General features: G+C 45.8%; 1 protein-coding gene across 2 annotated transcripts in view; it reads right to left on the reverse strand.

The window, feature by feature from the left end:
* Positions 1-791: 791 nt before the first annotated feature.
* The window catches only part of LOC115096378 (FYN-binding protein 1-like), a 139,577-nt gene continuing 122,008 nt past the window's right edge, over positions 792-18,360 (reverse strand). For both annotated transcript variants that reach the window (XM_029610885.1, XM_029610884.1), the window contains exons 13-15: positions 7,731-7,764; positions 7,175-7,209; positions 792-2,964 (exon numbers count right to left, since the gene is read on the reverse strand). In XM_029610885.1, coding sequence (XP_029466745.1) covers positions 7,176-7,209; positions 7,731-7,764 — 68 coding nt within the window. In that variant the 3' untranslated portion in view covers positions 792-2,964; position 7,175. The remainder of the gene's footprint in view (positions 2,965-7,174; positions 7,210-7,730; positions 7,765-18,360) is intronic.

Consider the following 18,360-nt stretch of genomic DNA (forward strand, 5'->3'; position numbering starts at 1 on the left):
TCATTATGGTGTGAAACTTCACAGATCATCAACTGATAAACATCAGCCTTTGTGAACACAGAAAGATCATGCAAGTGTGTATGTGTCTTCCGAATTATTATTTAACAGTAGAAACAAGATACACCAAATCTGGTAATAAATATTTTCTCTAGCATTGGCTTTAGTCTTCCAGAGATTTGGGTAAATTTTTGTCTCTATATTTCCCAACTGGGCATAAAGCAGTGTTTAATCCCTAGCAGCTGCAGCCCTCATAGACAAGGCCGATCCATTAAAAAGTGCGGGAGAGCCGGCGCTCCACTCTCCCAACGTGCGCCCAGGCACCTCTCCTGAGAGCGCTGTTTTGTATTTAAATTAGGGCCCGCGCTAATAAGGAGGCTGTCAGCAGGTCCGACAACCAACGCTTAATTTTACTGGCGTCGGTTTTCAAACCTGCTGACAGCCACGGATTTGGAAAACGGATGCCGGCAAAATTAAGCATCCATTTTTTAACCCGCCAACCGGCGGGCAGATTTTTTTTTTTTCTTGAAGTTTTTTATTTTTTTTTATTTTTGGGGCCTCCGAAAATATCCGACTTAATATCGCTAGGATATTAAGTCGGAGGGTGTACAGAAAAGCAGTTTTTTCTGCTCTTAATGTACACTTTCCCGGTGCTGTCTATGGTTATGCCTGCCTTTGGGCAGGCGTTAATTTCTGAGCGTAAAATGCGCGGCTTGGCCGCACATTTTACTTTCAGTATCCCGGGTGACTGACTAATAGGCTCATCCACATGCGTTTGCATATGATGAGCGCTATTAGTTTTCGCGAGTTTGGCCGCGCGTTTTCAAGGCGCTATTACCCCTTACAGTATAGGGGGTAATGCGAGTCAAAAACGCGCGGCCAAACGGGTGCTAAACGGTGCGCTCGGCCGAGCGCGCCGTACTGAATCGCCCTGTTAAACAGCAGCCGAGAGAAATGCCGTAGTAGCAGAGAGCCCGTGACTTTCTGCTCACCATGCCTGCTCTCTGCCTTGTCAAACAATGAAGCTTCTCGTTCATCTATAGTCACGCATGCAGCCCTCTCTGGATTTAAAGTCTTTGACATGCTCCTCAGACGTTCTTCATCCCTCTACTTCACACGTCTCCCTTGCTACCCAAGATCTCCTTATAATAGGAAGTACCCCTTTGTAAAAGGACAGAGGATGAAAGACCCTCTAAAGCGTAACCAGGTGCTGCCTGCCCAGTAATAACCTTATAGTGCCAGGTACACACCGATTTGTTTAGAAAAGGCTGGTGGATTACATTGCATTAGTTTGCATTGCTACAGCTTACAGTCAGCAAATAGCTCCACAAGGCCCAACTGTGGTCAGCCAGGTAACATCCCAGGCTGTCTCCTGGTTTCCCTTTACCTATAAGCAGAGGATTCAAACTGAGGCCATCTTCAGCCTGCCAGACTGTGCTGCCATGAGTCGGACCTCTTAAAGTCTCATATTTGGCTCATATGTAAGCTTTTGCTACTGCAGTAACTTGTAGCCACCCTATCAAACTGGGGCTATGAAACCAATCCCAAGGATGAGCATAAGAACATAAGAAAATGCCATACTGGGTCAGACCAAGGGTCCATCAAGCCCAGCATCCTGTTTCCAACAGAGGCCAAAACCAGGCCACAAGAACCTGGCAATTACCCAAACACTAAGAAGAACACCATGCTACTGATGCTTCTCCTTCCTCATCCTCCTTGACCTTGCTGTTGTCTTTGGCACCACTGACCACGCCGCTTCTCAATATCATTGTTTTGTTTGTTTTTATCTGACTGTTTCCTCCCGTTTAATTAAAACCAGCCCTTTCTGGGGTGCTACAGCATCATAAGCCTTAATGTCAGCTACCCAGCCTTCCCTCTTCATCCCAGCCACGTAGCCCAGTAAGGGCAATGACGACGTCCTACAGGGAGCACTGACCCCCAAACTCCCTTTGGAGCCCAGTCCACGTGCATCTTGAGACTGCTGTGATAATTGGGGGCTCCCCCAAGGGGCTGTGAACACTGCCCCTGCATTATCCCTGGCCCTGACCCTACTGAAGAACAAAAGCTGCACTACAGATCCGAGCCCAGCTCTCCTACATGGCAGTGTGCACCAGGGCCTCCGAGCCATTGAGCTGATCCACTTCTCACCGTCTACAGATCTCTCCCTTTTTCTCCACCTACATCTTCAACTACTACTTTAGTGACTCCACGGATGATTCTGCCTCCCTCGTCTGTTGGCATCCCCCAGGGCTCCTGCCTCCTTTTATTGTACAATTCTTTTCCTGGATAATAACTTCCAGACTTTTTATTTCCAATATCTTCCCTGCACCAATGACACCTACTGTTTCTCTACCCAGCTCTTGAGTTTCTAACAGTTTCTGTTATCGCTTTCACACTATTTGTTTTATTTCAAACTCAAGATGTCAAAATCTGCTCCCAGCCGTCACCCAGGCATATTTTGGGGGTCATGTTTTGTTCCTTCCTCACTTCCATCCCTCCACGTGTGCGTCTCTGTCAGATCTCGCTCTCCTTCCACCCCTTTCCAACAGAGCTGAGATCCACCCCTTCCTTTCCCCTTCCCACAGACCAGGACCCCTATTTCATGTCCTCACTGCTACTCCTGCAGCCATCTCCAAAACTTCAAGCCAAGTGCAACTCAGCAGGACCCTGCAGGTGGCTCTTTTTTGTAAAAACATCACAGACTTTAATGAATACTTAAAAACAGAGGGTACAAAAACGAGGGATTGCCTTAGAAGAAGGCTGTCTGCCTCAGCTTGCTGCTGGAGGGATGAGGGCTGAATGTCACCGCACGGGGCACGCTGCTCGTATTTTTACTGTTCACATGCCGAACTGATGCGTTCCGAGCGTCCGGATTCTCCCAACGGATGGTATTCGTGTCACGGCTATCACTGGGCTACTGGCTGGCTGTTTGCAGAATTTGTGACGCTCACTGGTTGAATGTGCCAGCTGCAAAGGAAAAGAGCTGTAGGTTAATATCTCTGAGCCCATCAGCAGAAAGTTATCTTGGGAGCTCCTAAAGCCCATGTACATCACTGTGAGCCTGGGAATAGAGATCCAAATGTAAATGAAATTATAATTCTTATGTTGCTCCAAAAAAAAGCTCTCCTGGTCTGCTTTACATCAAGTTGTATCACAATTAAGAACAGGGCGGCCATGTCTCTCGACTTTCAAACAGGCCGATGCAATATCGGGGCGCGGAGAACAGGCACTCAAGATTGAGTGCCCGCTCTCCTAACACGTGCCGATGCAGCTCTCCGGGACGCTCAATCTTATATTTAAATGGGCTGCCGTGGTAAAAAGGAGGCGCTAGGGGAAACTGTGCACCCAGGAGAGGTGGCTGTCAGCCAGTGAGGTAAACGGGCGCTCAACTCAACGAGCGTCTGTTTTCCTAACCTGTGCACAGCCACAGGGTAGGAAGATGGACGCTTGGCATACACTTTTTCATTTATTTTATTTCATTTTTTTTTTCTTTTCCTGTTTTGGTTCCTCCGACTTAATATCACCACCATATTAAGTTGGAGGAGCTACAGAAAAGCTTTTCTGTAATCTTTTTGGGCTCCTCAAGAAATAACGCCTGCTCCGGCATTACCCTTAATTTGTGAGGGTAAAAATGTACGCCTTGGGCGCACATTGTTTTTTTTTTGCATCGGGGAGAAATGGCTACTAACCTCATTGACATGAATTTACACGTGATGAGCGCCATTAGCTGTGCGCGCTCGGTTGGACGTGCATTTTGGACTCGCTAAGCCCCATTTTGCATCGGGGGTTAGGGACGCACATCCAAAACTTGCGCCCAGTCACACGTTGAGCTGTGTGTGCTGCAGCCAGGGCACAGTATTGCGGCGGTCCGATAAAGCTAACGCAGGAGCAGTGGAATGTCCTTTGGCCAGCGGCAGACTCATGATGTCGGACCGGCCCGGGTATTCGCCGCCCAGGCCGGCCTAGGACACGTCACGTGGTCTGCCGAGCGCGGCTCTGCCATGGCCGCGCACGGCAGACCACGTGACTGGAGCGATCGGCCCACCGGGGGATGCCCGGTCCCCCAATAGTCCAATCCGCCCCTGCCTACTGCAACAAGGCAACTCACCATACCATACACACCTCGGGAACCCTTCCACTTGAAGAATCTCGCGGAAATTTTATACCACTGCTAACACCACCGTAAAATACTGCGTTATCAAACTTCAGTGAGATCCATAAAGGGGTATCCATCAAGAAACAAATATACATACTTTCAATAAAAATATTTAAAACATGGTTATTCGAGCAGTCCTATTCTTCAACTGGTTAATCCCTGATTTGCTGACTCTCCCATTATTTAATTGGTTTTTAGTTTGATTAGAAGGTTAGTATTTTAGTTACTGGCCCAATGCAGGTTTTATAAAAATAATGTTTGTATTTTATTATTTTGTAATCTTGCTTAATTAGGCTATTATAGTTTATATAGAATTTCACTGGGTTTTCTATTTTATCTTATGATTATTTTGTTTTTTAAGTTCTTTTATATTTTAAAATATTTATTTATTGCTAGTTTTAATTTCTAATTTTAATTTTATATAGTTAAGTTTTTATTTGTTGTATTTGGTCTAGGATTAATACCTGGCCCCATTATATTGTGAACCAACATGAAGTGATAAACAAATGTTCGGTACATAAAAATGTCAAATAAATAAATAGTGCTGCACACATTACAACGTGCCCTAGATGGTCAGGGTCTGATTAAGGTGCAAACATAGTAGCCACGCTTCAACTAGAGTCTTCAATAGGAGAAGACGAAAACCAAACATAACGTGTGTTCCTGACTTAGTGCAGGAGAGCAAGCAAAGTAGGCACGAATGTTCCTTACTGGGCAACTGCAGAGGGAGATCTAAACAGCTCAATAAGCTTCAATGCAGCCCTTCTCAGACCCAGCTGAAAGACACTGTTCCAGCAGAGAACAGCTTAAAACAACTGTGTTAGAAGGGTGGGTCTACCATTGGCCAATGAGTCTCTGACTAGGCATAACCTAGCCCACAATACCTGGAAGGTAAATAATGCTACTACCTCTCTACCTCTCCAGTTTAGGCATGGCTCACCTGGGAGGGCTCCAGCCTATTGTATTACAGGGTGAGTGGTTCAAAACTCCACAAGTCTAAACACTAAAACACCTCCTTTGGGAAGACCAGATTGGAAAGCCAGACTGCTACAGGTCCCTCTATAAGCAACTACATACTAACAGAATACCTCACCTTGGTCATACGTGCAAAATGGTCTTCAGCAAATGCAAAATAAGTGATCACAAATTAGAAAAGGAAAATATGCAGACACAATCTGAAATGGTCATTCAAATTTAAAAACGTAGACTGCATGCAATGGAGCACAAGAAACGGAAATTTCTCCTATACTAAGCTAGGCCTCAGTCATTGTTCTTGTGGAGGCTTATTATGTTATATAACACTCCCCATAGGAATGATGCTGGAGACGCAGTAATCCCATCAGCCCCAATGTAACATCCCCCTCAACAAGAAAAATGACAGACTTGCCACATTCCCCCCCCCCCCACACACACCTCATAATCCACCCATAAATGTAAAAAAGAATTAAGGTGTTTATCCTCAACATTTTGACCTGGAAACTTTAATCCTGCTAAATTAAGGCATCCGATGAGAAAGTCAATTGAGAGATCATGGAGTTTTGAGCAATAGATGTAATGTAAGCAATCATATTCAAATACGAGACCAGACAAGCAACACAAAAGGGCCTAAGGAGGCCACTGAGCAAGGCAAAAGCAGAAGGCTTAAGAGAGCCACAGACCAAACTTGGAGCAGGAAGGCTTAGGAAAGTCACAGAGCATTCAGAGATATGTAAGTGAGGTCCATCTTCAGTGACACTGTACGCATACTAGAATCATACTAATCTAACTGAAAAAATCTGTGAAAGACGGCTTTTTAAAGATCCCGCTCTCTGGTATGTACCACATAAGCATTTCACCAGAATATCTAGTGTGCCTTTTTTGCCTATATTCACAATAATCAACCAGTTCTCTGAGGAAAAGCAGGATGGCAGTCCTTACCCATGAGTGACGTCATTGGAAGGAACCCGGCATGGAAAACCTATGTCAAAGTTTCTAGAACTTTGACTGAGCCTCATTGAGCATGCTCACACACGCATTATACCATGCATTCACATGGGGGTCCCCTAAGTCTCTTCTTTCCCGTGGACCCTGTCATTTCAAGATTGGGTCATTGTTTGGCCTACTTTTCTAAATATCTTAATTTTTTTAATTTCTTTTTCGCTGCGTCGCATAGTCGATGCAGGGTTCCCCCAGTTCTCCCGCTAGTGTCCTAGATAGCTTTTTAAAACATTTATTGGTAAGTTTATTTTCATTGTTGATAACTCTGTGGCAGTAGTGCACTCGGTGTCATTGACAGCCGCCATTGATTTCGATCTTTTGTCCCTTTTATTTTATGACAACATGTCCACTTCATGTTTTAAGCTGTATCCCAGGTTTAAGAGGACCATGTCTATCACCGACCCCCATGATGGATGTGTCCTACGTGAGGACAAAGAGTCTATGATCCTCATAGCACCTCACTGGCTGAGACAGGTCTGGTTTCCACTCCTCAGGGTTTCCACTCCTCCTCAAAGGGGTACGTGTGTAAGATACGCGCATACCCACCGAAAACCTGCCCCAAGCTCTCCCTGCACACGCCGAGCCTATGTTGAATCAAAAGTACCAAATGGCCTGGCTATGGCTCTCCTGAGGGCTGAGAAATGTGGCTCTGCAAAGCTTCAGTAGCAAATGGACAGGCTAAACAGGACTTGTAGCCTTTGTCTACTGCCATAGACCTTTTCTATTTATGGTCATAGTAAAGAGAGTTTCTCTCCAAAAGAAGAACTGAGAATTCTGCTTGATGGAACTCTTTGAGATATTCCTATACCCTTCATTTACAGAGTAGTTAAAGCAGCAGACTGCTTGTGACCTAGGGTAAGTCACTTCAGCCTCCATTGCAACATAGATAGTAAGCCATTGTGGGATAGAGAAATGTAACTTGCCTTGAGCTTGGATTTGGAAGGGCAAGATGGTTAAATCTAAAATCTATATCTCAAGAGGACTCCATGATCTTTATGGTAAAACTTGAGCTTATTTAGTCTAAGAAAAGATCTTTATACGTACCTTAATTGTCAACATCATCATAAATGTCCAGTTCCCTGAAATTGTAATTTTAAAAAAAAATCATTATTAGAACAGCTGAGTTCATTTTCAAAATGCTAATCGATTTCTTTATCTTTGGCATCAATCATGCATTCATTCCAGAATATCAAGGGTGGGCAATTCCGGCCCTCGAGGGCCACCAAGCAGTCGGATAACTCTAATGAATGTGCATGAGAGTGAGCTGCATGTATGCTGCCTCGGCCGTACGCCCAGCCCTGGTTTCATACTTCACGCACTGAAATCTGAGGGCAAAAATGGAAAGTAGCCATGGGAAAGACGAAAGACAAAATTATATCCTTACCTTGGATTTAACTACAGAAAGGATGAGAAAAGCGATGAAGCAAAGTTTTAGGCATCTCTCTTATTAAATTAATTGGTGAAGGTAGTAAATGAGTTATAAGTTATTGTGACATACTCCTTGTCTAGGTAGTGAGCTCAAGCCTTAAACATTATCAAGGTCTGAGGCTGGGACTTTTCTGTGTCTGAAACAAATCACGCGAGTTAAGGTTATACTTACAACTGCAGCAGGCAGGTCCTTCGCACGTATCCATCTGAAGTAAAGAAAATGAAAGCTATTTGTTGTTGCAGAGAGTCCAGGGCAGCAAGAAGATTTTGCCTAGTTAGCTACTATGGAGAGCAGAATAGGGAAATAAAGGACCTGGTTACTGATCATACTGAGTGGTAAGCACTTCTCAAGATGCAATATTCCTCCAGAGAGAGCTGGACATCCCAGAGGAAATGACTGATCTGTGACGGAGGGGGCTTACCATGGACCAGTGCCCGGTGTACACTCGGGGGCAGATTTTAAAAGGGTTACGCGTGTAATATACGTGCGTAACCCTTTTAAAACCCTCCTGCGTGCGCCGAGCCCAGGGACGCGCGTATGTCCTGGGGCTCGAAAAAAGGGGCGGGGAGGGGGCGTGGCCAGAGGCCCGCTAGGCCGGGGGATCGCGCACCGGCACTTGTCCGGCGTGCACAACCTATGCCTGCCCAGAAGCAGGCGCAACTTAAATAATAAAGATAGGGGGGAGGATTTAGATAGGGGAAGGGAGGGGAAGGTGGGGGAGGGTGAAAGGAAAGTTCCCTCTGAGGCCGCTCCGATTTTGGAACGGCCTGGGAGGGAATGGGGAAAGCCATCGGGGCTCCCCTAGGGCTTGGCGAGCGCATGTTATAAAATCGGGCGTAGATTTGTGCGCGCCGGGTTGTGCGCACAAATCTACGCCCGCGCGCAGGTTCGAAAATGTGGCCCTCAGGGTACAACAGCCATGCAGAAAGCAATGTCAGACGAGTCGATGGTTTTTTTGTATCACATAGGAAAGGAACTTACAAACAGGCCTGGATTCATGCACAGTCCTACTAGGCCTATGCAGGGGGGGCAGGGAAATTCCCTCCAATCTGCAATCCTGCCCTAGGCTTTGGAAGATGCCCCCCTCCTGCTACTCATTGCCCTCTCCCCCTGAACCTTGCCTCCATTACTGATCCTCACAGCACAGCGAGTGCAAGGAGTAAGTCTAAAGCTCGCAGGCCTTACACCCTCTGGGCTTTTGTGCAGGGGGGGGGGGGTGGCCTGTGAACACTGGCTTTGGCCACTGGCCCTAGATTGGGGCACACTGCAAAATATCTTGGAGCATTCTTCCAGTCAATCCAGCATCTAGCACTCATCAAGCCACTCCAACACCCAGTAGTCATCCAACAATCTTATCCACCTGCAATTTCTTCGTAAAAAGACAGCATGCTACAAACTTTCCCCATTCAGATCATCCCTCACCTACTCACCCACAGAGCGAATACACCCATGCTCAATCCACGACCAAAGAGATCCCTGATTCCTATCATGATCTCCCCTCTAACACAATTCCTAGGATTATCTCTAATCACCTTAACCCTTTTCAACTCCCAGTCGCTCTCAAAAAAATCTCATTTGCTCAACGACCTCCTCCTGGACACCCAACCGGACATCTGTGCCATTACAGAAACATGGCTAAAAAACACAGACACCGCAATTATTAACCAGTTGCCAACACAACAATATGACATCTTCTCTATCCCCAGACCTAAAAAAAGAGGGGGTGGAATAATGTTAATAGCAAAAAAAGAACTGAGACTGTCCCAACAAGCCTTCAAATCGACGACCAAATTAGAAATCGGACTATTCAAATCCTCCCAGCTTCAAGTCTGCCTTATTTACGCCCCCCCGGGGCTCCTAGAATCCGACCCTTCTCCACTCATCGAAACCATAGCCAAACACATCAACACTAACTCACCGGCTATTATCTTAGGAGACTTCAACATCCATGTTGACTCCCCTACCCTATCATCTAATTGCGAAGCTCTTCTCCTTTCTCTCCAGGCTATGGGATTCAAACAAATTATAAACAACCCCACACACAAGGCAGGCCACACGCTTGACCTGATATTCACTAACGAAACCATCTCGCCCATCACCCCTCCTTCCTGCTCTCCCATCCCCTGGTCAGATCACTCGATGATAACTACAAAATTATATATAAAACAAAAATTGACCCCTATTGTTACTAAATCCTCGATCCAGTTCAGGAAACCCTGTTCCATGGACACTCTCAACAACAGCCTGGCCGAAGAACTAATTAAACTGGACTTCTCAGATGCGGATACTGCTATGGACTCCTGGCAAACTATTACACACTCAGTAGCTAACAGAATTTGCCCTGTAACAACAAAAGTTATCAACCCAGCCCGCACGAACAAGAAACCCTGGTTCTCAACCGAACTAAGGAAACTCAAACAGGATCTACAACACAAAGAACAACGCTGGCGGAAAGATTCCTCCCCTTCCTCACTTGCTTCGTACAAAACTGCAATGAGCTACTATAGGACATCCATTACCCGCACCAAACGAGATTTCTACGCCAAAAAAATACACGGCTTCTTATATGACCCTAAAACTCTGTTCTCATATGTAGCTGCCCTTACCACAACCTATGCCCCTCACCATCCCAGAAGAAGAAGCCCAGAACAAATCTACAGAGTTGGCTATCTTTTTTGATAACAAAATCAAAAACCTTCTTGCCCCCCTGGCTTCAACTAACATGGCTCCAAACCCTTCGCAACCATTAAGCCTCGCAACTAATAACCCTCCACCAAATATCCACAGACCGTCACTAGAAATTCTTGAACAGACATCCTCCCTGGAAATTGAATCAATAATCAAGAAAATGAAACCTTCCACTCATCCTCTGGACCAAATACCGACCAAACTACTTCTCACCATCCCTAACACCATTGCTAAACCGCTGGCAGACATCATAAATTGCTCCCTCAATCAAGGATCGGTCCCGGACTCCTTAAAAATTGCTTCACTTAAACCCTTACTTAAAAAACCCAACCTGGACCCAGCCGACCCTGCAAACTTCCGCCCCATTGCAAACCTACCTTTTATAGCCAAGCTAATGGAAAAGCTTGTCAACATCCGACTCACAGACTACCTTGACTCCCACAATATTCTCTACCCCTCTCAATTCGGATTCAGGAAACGCCTAAACACAGAATCCCTCCTTCTTTCTCTAACGGACAACATCCTGATGGGCCTTGACAAGGGACAATCTTACCTGCTAGCCCTTCTCGACATCTCTGCCGCGTTCGACACGGTAAACCACAATATCCTCATTAACCGCTTAATGGAAAATAGGCATATCCGGCTCTGCACTGCTCTGGTTCACATCCTTTCTGAACAACAGACACTACAAAGTCAAAATAAATGACAAAGAATCTCACTCCATTCCATCAAACCAAGGTGTACCTCAGGGTTCGTCTCTTTCCCCTACCCTGTTCAATATATATCTACTCCCTTTATGCCAGCTACTCAATAGTCTCAATCTCACCCACTTTATATACGCGGACGATGTACAAATCATAATCCCCATTTCAGACCCCATCTCTACTCTAAATTTCTGGAACAACTGCTTACACGCCATAAACCTTCTGCTCTCGAGTCTCAATTTGGTCCTAAATACTTCCAAAACGGAACTACTGGTTATCTCCCCTTGTGACAACAACCCCCTCGCAAATAATGCTAGCATCCCATTAGCAAACCAGGTCAGAGATCTTGGGGCCACCCTTGACTCTAGAATGAATTTCAAAAAATTCATTAACGCCACAACCAAAGAATGCTTCTTCAAGCTACAGGTCCTGAAGCAACTTAGACCGCTCTTACACTTCAAGGATTTCCGTTCGGTGCTTCAAGCCATACTGTTTTCAAAGATCGACTATTGTAATGCTCTATTACTTGGTCTGCCTGCTTCGTCCACCAAACCTCTTCAGATGCTGCAAAACGCAGCGGCTAGGATCCTTACAAACACTCGTCGCAAGGACCATATCACACCAATACTAAAAATTCTACACTGGCTGCCCATCCAATATAGAATACTTTTCAAGGCTCTCACCATCATCCACAAATCAGTCTACCAGCAATCCACTCTCCAACTCACCTTCCCACTTGAATTACATACTTCCGCAAGACCGATCAGAACTGCCTACAAAGGTTCGCTCAAGGCCCCCCCCAACAAATCATCGGTCCACAACACTATTCACAAGCGAGCTCTTTCAACAGCAGGTCCACTACATTGGAATTCACTTCCACAAGACTTACGCCAAGAACAATGCCATTCAACTTTCAGAAAGAAATTGAAAACCTGGCTTTTCGCAGAAGCCTACCGCTGAAGGATCTCCTCAACCATCACTGACTCTCACTCCCCCATCCCTCCCCTATCCCTTCCCCCCACCCAACCTCACCCTTTCCTTCTCCCTCTGGACATACCAGGCTAATAACTGCCTAGGACAAACCTATGTTTTGTATCTTACAGTTTTTGTTGATTTATATATTTATCTCTCTCTAATTGTTTCTTAGTTTAAACTCTGCACTGTCTTCCATTGCCCAGGTTTTATGCTCCCTGTTTAATGTAACTTTACTTTCTACCTTGATGTTAATTGGTTTCCCCTCAGTTACATTGTAAACCGGTACGATAAGACCTAGTCTTGAGCATCGGTATAGGAAAAGAAATTAAATAAATAAATAAATAAATAAATTTACCAGGGTGGAGGGGGAGGAGATTGTGATGTGGCAGTGGCACTGAATTTATTTTTAAAATGTTTTATATTGATGATTTGTTTTTAGTACTGTTTTATGTTTGTTTATGTGGTTTTTCTAATCTGCACTGAACAATATGGATTTAGCAGAATAAAAGATGTAATAAATAAAAAAATAATGAATAAAAATCAGTGCCTAGAGGCAATGCCTAAGCAGATCCATTCTTGCCTCCAAATTATAGTGGACAAGCTACACCTGAGCACTCAAAACCCTGGCATATACTCCAGGAGCAAACTGCTTTTCCCTCCAACGAGGTTCAGAAGATTCATCTTGGGGTCTCCACCAGGGTCGCCTCCATTTTTCCCCCTTCTTCACTTCATTCCAGTCCCCTTCCATCCTTTTCTGAAAATATGCTTCCTATCGCCTCCTCCAAACTATCTGCTCGCCTGAGCCACTCAGTTCCTCAGCTCTTTCTCCCCTGCTGTCATCCCCCTTCCCATCTATCATTTTCCACTGCAAACCGTTCCAGTTGCCTTCAAACATGATTACACCGCTCCTCAGAAATCCCTTGCTAGATTGTACCTGCCCAATTGTCCAACCTTTCTCCTGTTTTGCAACTAAACTATTCAAACATGCCGTTCACCTCCACGGTCTTGACTTTTTCCATCTCAAATCATTCTCAAGCCAGGCTAATTAGGATTTTACCCTCTACATTCCACAGAAACAGCTCCTGTTCCTGGCCGCATTCAAGGGCCGTTACTCGATCCTCATGTACCTTGATCACTGATTACCACTGATGCCTCCTAACCTTTAGGAAAAGACTCAAGACATGGCTATTCAGGCAAGCCTTCCCGAACCCCAACTAATTCGCCTCACCAGCAAACACTCGACACAGTAGCTGTATATTTTGTACACTGTATATATTGTACATCTGAATATAATTAACTTCTTCTATCTCTCTTTAATTCCTCCACCCCAGTTCAATAGCCCTTGTTAATTGTAACTGCATCTCTTCATCACGTTTATTTATGTTCTTTGTTGTATTCATCGCACCCCTGTTTTTTAATGTAAACCGACATGATGTGAGTTTTTCATGAATGCTGGTATAAAAAAACCTTAAATAAATAAATAAATAAAAATTACCAGCCACTCCTTGATACTCTAGTCTGTCTTGCTTCTCTTCTTATCTCTCACATTGCACTTTTAGTGTATGGTCTGGTGGATCCACCTCCAACACTATCCCAATATTAATTGGTTTACCTCAGAGCTCTGTCTTGGGACATCTTCTTTTATCTCTGCGATTGTTCCCTTAGGGCTGGATTTTAAAAGCCCTACGCGCGCTGGACCTATTTTAAAAAGGCCCGGTGACGTACATAAAGCTCCGGGATGCGTGTAAGTCCCGGGGCTTGCAAAAAGGGGCAGGGTGTGGGCGGGGCCAGAGGCCTCCGACACAGCGGCCATTGCTGCTGTGTTGGAGGATCGCGTGTCGGCAGGCTGCCGGTGTGCGCAACCTGTGCCTGCCTCCAGGCAGGTGCAAAAGGTTAGATTAAAAATTTTTTGGGAGGGTTAGAGTAGGGCTGGGGGGGGGGGAAAGGTTAGGGGAAGGGGGGAAGGTTAGATTAGGGGTAAGGGAACGGGGGAAGCCTGCGGGCGTCAGCGCACGCAAGGTGCACTAGTGTGCACCCCCTTGCGCGTGCTGACCCCTGATTTTATAACTTGCGCACGCAAGTTATAAAATCGGGCATACATGTGTGCACGCCAGGTAGTGCGCACACATGTACGCCCGTGCAAAGGTCTTAAAATTTACCCCTTAATGCTCTGATTGCCTTCCATGGGTTCAATACCATCTTTATGCCAATGATTACCTGATCTACTTCTCCATACCAGAAATTTCACCAGGAATCCAGTCTCACATCTCAGCCTGTTTGATATTGCTGCCTGGATATCCCACTACCACTTTAACCTTAACATGGCCAAGATAGAACTTTATTATCTGTCACCTCCCTCCTTCCCCCATTCTCTATTTCTTTGGATAACACTCATCTTACGATTCTCTGACTTTCTTAATGCACTATTATATATATCCCCTAACAGGTCCCTCATGGTAGGGGCTGTACCAGTTTTCCTTCATCCGATCCAGTGTTCCCGCAGCTACGCTCGCTTCAGAAGTGCATGCTACGCTCGCTCCAGAAGTGTATGTAAATTTGAAACCATGCATAGCTGTAGGTTCTCACGTTCTATTGTACAGCAAAGTTCTAACTACTATTTTGCAATTTTTATCTTATGGTATTTCATGTTTTTATATTACTATTACCATTACTCTTATTACTATTACTTTATAATTTAACTGTACTTCATGTATGTTCTTGTTCCATGTATTGCCCCATGGCAACAGTTCAGTTCTATGTAAACCGGTGCGATATGTATCCTATACAGGAACATCGGTATATAAAAGTTAAAAATAAATAAATAAATAAATGTCTCCTCAGCCATCAAGACGTCTCCTTTCCACCTTGTATATGGACAACAGCCTCTTCCTCCACTGCCAGTACCATTGGTACCATCTCCAGTGGCTCAGCTAAAGGCCAAAGAGCTACACACTCTTTGGAAAGATACCCAACAGCTCCTACAAGAGGCCAGTCGCAGAGCCAAGAAGATGATGGATGCCCACCGAAGATTGGCGCCTCAGTTCAGGCCAGGTGAAAAGGTCTGGCTCAGCACTCAAAATATCCTCCTTAAACTCCCGTCCATGCGCCTTGCTCCACGATATATTGGGCCATTCCCAATTGTTTAACGCTTGGGACCTGTCACCTACCAGCTTCACCTGCCCATCACTGCAGATCCATAACTCCTTTCACGTCTCGCTCCTGAACCCCTTGGTGCTCTCCTGGCCCACCAGGAAATAACCTGAACCAGGGCCAATAGCCTCTGACGATGACACCACCTACCAAGTTCGTGACGTACTGGATATATGGAAGAGAGGCCGTAGATGGGAATATCTTCTCGCTTGGGAGGGTTTTGGCCCAGACAAAAATTCCTGGGAACCTGCCACCAACATCCTGGATAAAAGTCTACTTCTACAATTCCAAAAGCCCCCGGAGGGGGGCCTAGGAGGGGGGGTGCTGTTATACTCACGGCCCAGGCCAGGCTCTCCTCCGGCGCTGTATTCTGAGGCTGGAGGGCCTCCATTGCTGCTAGTGCCAGCGCAGGCCTGCCGGTGTGCAGGATGCCGCCGGTGCCACTGCTGGCCAACTCCCTGCCTTAGGCGTGCGTATGCCTTCAGCAAAGATTTAAAGGGCCCGTGGCAGGAAGACGCCGCCGGCCCTTCCCACTGACGTCAGACTCTGCCCTTTAAAAACTCCTTGCTTATGTCCCTCTGGGGACTTGGCAACAAGTCTGCTCTAACTGCGCTTCTGGTGCCATGCTTTCCTGCTTCCCTGTCTCCCACGTTCCTGTTCCGAGTTCCTGTTCCTGTCTTCCTTGTGCCTGCTCCTGCCTCCCAGTCCTGTTCCAGCTTCTTCTCCTTCTCCCTCGGACGGATCTTCCTGGCTTTGACTTCGGACCAGACTTCACGCCTCTTGCTCGCCACCTGCCCTGGACTTCGGATCGGACTTCACGCCTCTTGCTCGCCGCCTGCCCTGGACTTCGGATCAGACCACACGCCTCTTGCTCACTGCCAGCCCAGGACTTCGGATCGTCACTCGTCGGAGCTTCATCACAGGGGCCCACCTGTCCAGCCGGCCCCCGGAACCCAAGGGCCGGCGGGGAAAAGGGTTGATAATGGTGAAGCATCAGCCATAGGTCCCTGTCATCCATCAGCCTCGCCTCCTGCCATTGGGAACCTGTGGTTGGTCTTCCTCCCAGGTGGTGACAATCCCAACTCAGGCCAAGGGTCCACAACCCACATCATGGTCGCAACATCTAGCTTTTAGTGATCCACAGTGTTTAACCCATGCCCCTTTGAATTATTTGACGTCTTTACCACCTCCTCTGGAAGGGTATTCCAGACATCCACCATCCTCTCCATGAAGAAATATTTCCTGACATTGGTTCTGAGTCACCCCCCCCCCATAGAGTTTCATTTCATGTCCCCTAGTTCTACTGATTTCTTTCCAATGGAAAAGATTCAAAGTTCGTGCATCATTAAAACCTTTCAGGTATCTGAAGGTCTGTATCATATCTCCTCACTTCCAGGGTAAAGATATTCAGATCCTTCAACCTCTCCTCATAAGTCTTCTGATACAGACTCCACACCATTGGTCACCCATCTCTAGACCACTTTCAACTTGTCTCTATCCAGAACTGAACATGGATCTCCAGATGAGGCTTCATCAAGGACCTGTACAAGAGCATTATCACCTCCTTTTTCTTACTGTTTAATCCTCTCTCTATACAATCCAACATTCTTCTGGCTTTAGCTATCGCCTTTTAACATTATTTCACTATCTTTAAATTGTCAGATACTATCACCTCAAGATCCCTGTCTTGGTCCGTGCATATAGTCTTTCACCCTGCATCATATACAGCTCTTTCGGATTACTACATCCCAGATGCATGACTTTGCACTTCTTGGCATTGAATCCCAGCTGCCAAATTTTTGACCGCTCTTCAAGTTTCTTAAATCACTTTTCATTCTCTCTACTCCTTCAGACATGTCCACTCTATTGCAGATCTTAGTATCATCCGCAAATAGACAAACTTTACCTTCTACTGTTGAGGTCCTCGACGGCTTCGCCCCATTTGTCTTACCTTATTCACGGCTCCTCCCGCTTACCTGGGCAAGATGGCTACCGCCGCGTCTACAAGCCAACCTCTCTGGCGTCCCCGAAATGGCTATGGGGGCAGCCTCCCGCCATTGCTCCTCTCAGGTACTTACTAGGGTGCGCGCAACCCACGTCTTTGTACCACCCTTGGCGCGAACCTTGAGGACATTCCCTCATGCTGACATCATGCCATTATAAATAACATGAAAATAACATGACATCATGTTATTTTCTCATTAACCCTCATGTTATTTTACCAACCGCTATTGTATTTTATTTATTGTCATTTTTTATTGCCATTTTTCATTGATATTTATTGTTGTTTATTTATTAATTATTTATTAATTGTTATTGCATTTATTTTCATTTATTAATTGTTATTTATTAATTGTTAGCATTGTTATATATATATATTTTATTCTGTTTCTTGGATTAACTATGTTCATTGTAAACCGCTAACTTGAAGCGATAGTTACTGTTCATTGTAAACCGGGGTGATATGTATATTATACAGGAACCTCCGGTATATAAATCCTTAAATAAATAAATAAATAAATGCCATCTGGGGATATTACCTTCACTCATTTGCTAGCTCCCCGAGTTAGCAAGGACTCAAATCCGTTATTGTCTATGCTAATCTGCTGCTTCCATGCTGCTGCAGGAAGCGCTCTCTCTCTCTGCCCTTCAGGGTATATGCTAACCTGGGTACCCGCTCCTCGGGGGCCCTCTGCTTTATTTCAGGTGCCTTACAGGGAACAGGTACTCACTCCTTGAGGTACTGCTCTCCCTGCCTCAGTGCCTGTACCATCTCCAACAGACCTGGTGGAATCACATATCAACAGCAAACACCTAGTGAGTACTCTAACTCTCAGTCTATCTCATTCACTGTATCTCCTTGCTGGGAGACCTGCTGTGGAACCTCCTGACGTCATCAAGGAGAGAAGGGCTCCCTCTGCCGAGGTCCCCGAGACTGCAGCTACTAGACTGCCTCACTACTGCCACCTCTGGTGGTTCTCTTCAAGCTGTTTAATAAAAGAACTCTTGTGTTTGTGTAGTACGAGTCGAGCCCAGTGCTGTGGTTCCTCATGGGGCTCCTCCACATGGGCATGGTCACCTCCACAGCACCCAAGGATCCACAACACACATAATTAAAACATCTACCTCTTCTGCAATGTCGCTCACAAAGATATTGAACAGAACTGGTCCCAATACCGATCCCTGTGGGACTCCACTTAACACGGCTGTCTTCAGTGTAGGTTCCATTTACCATTACACACTGTCTCCTATCAGTCAACCAGTTTGTAATCCATGCCACCACC

This window comes from Rhinatrema bivittatum, chromosome 8 (assembly GCF_901001135.1).
Source record: "Rhinatrema bivittatum chromosome 8, aRhiBiv1.1, whole genome shotgun sequence".
In the NCBI taxonomy this organism is placed as follows: Eukaryota; Metazoa; Chordata; class Amphibia; order Gymnophiona; family Rhinatrematidae; genus Rhinatrema; species Rhinatrema bivittatum.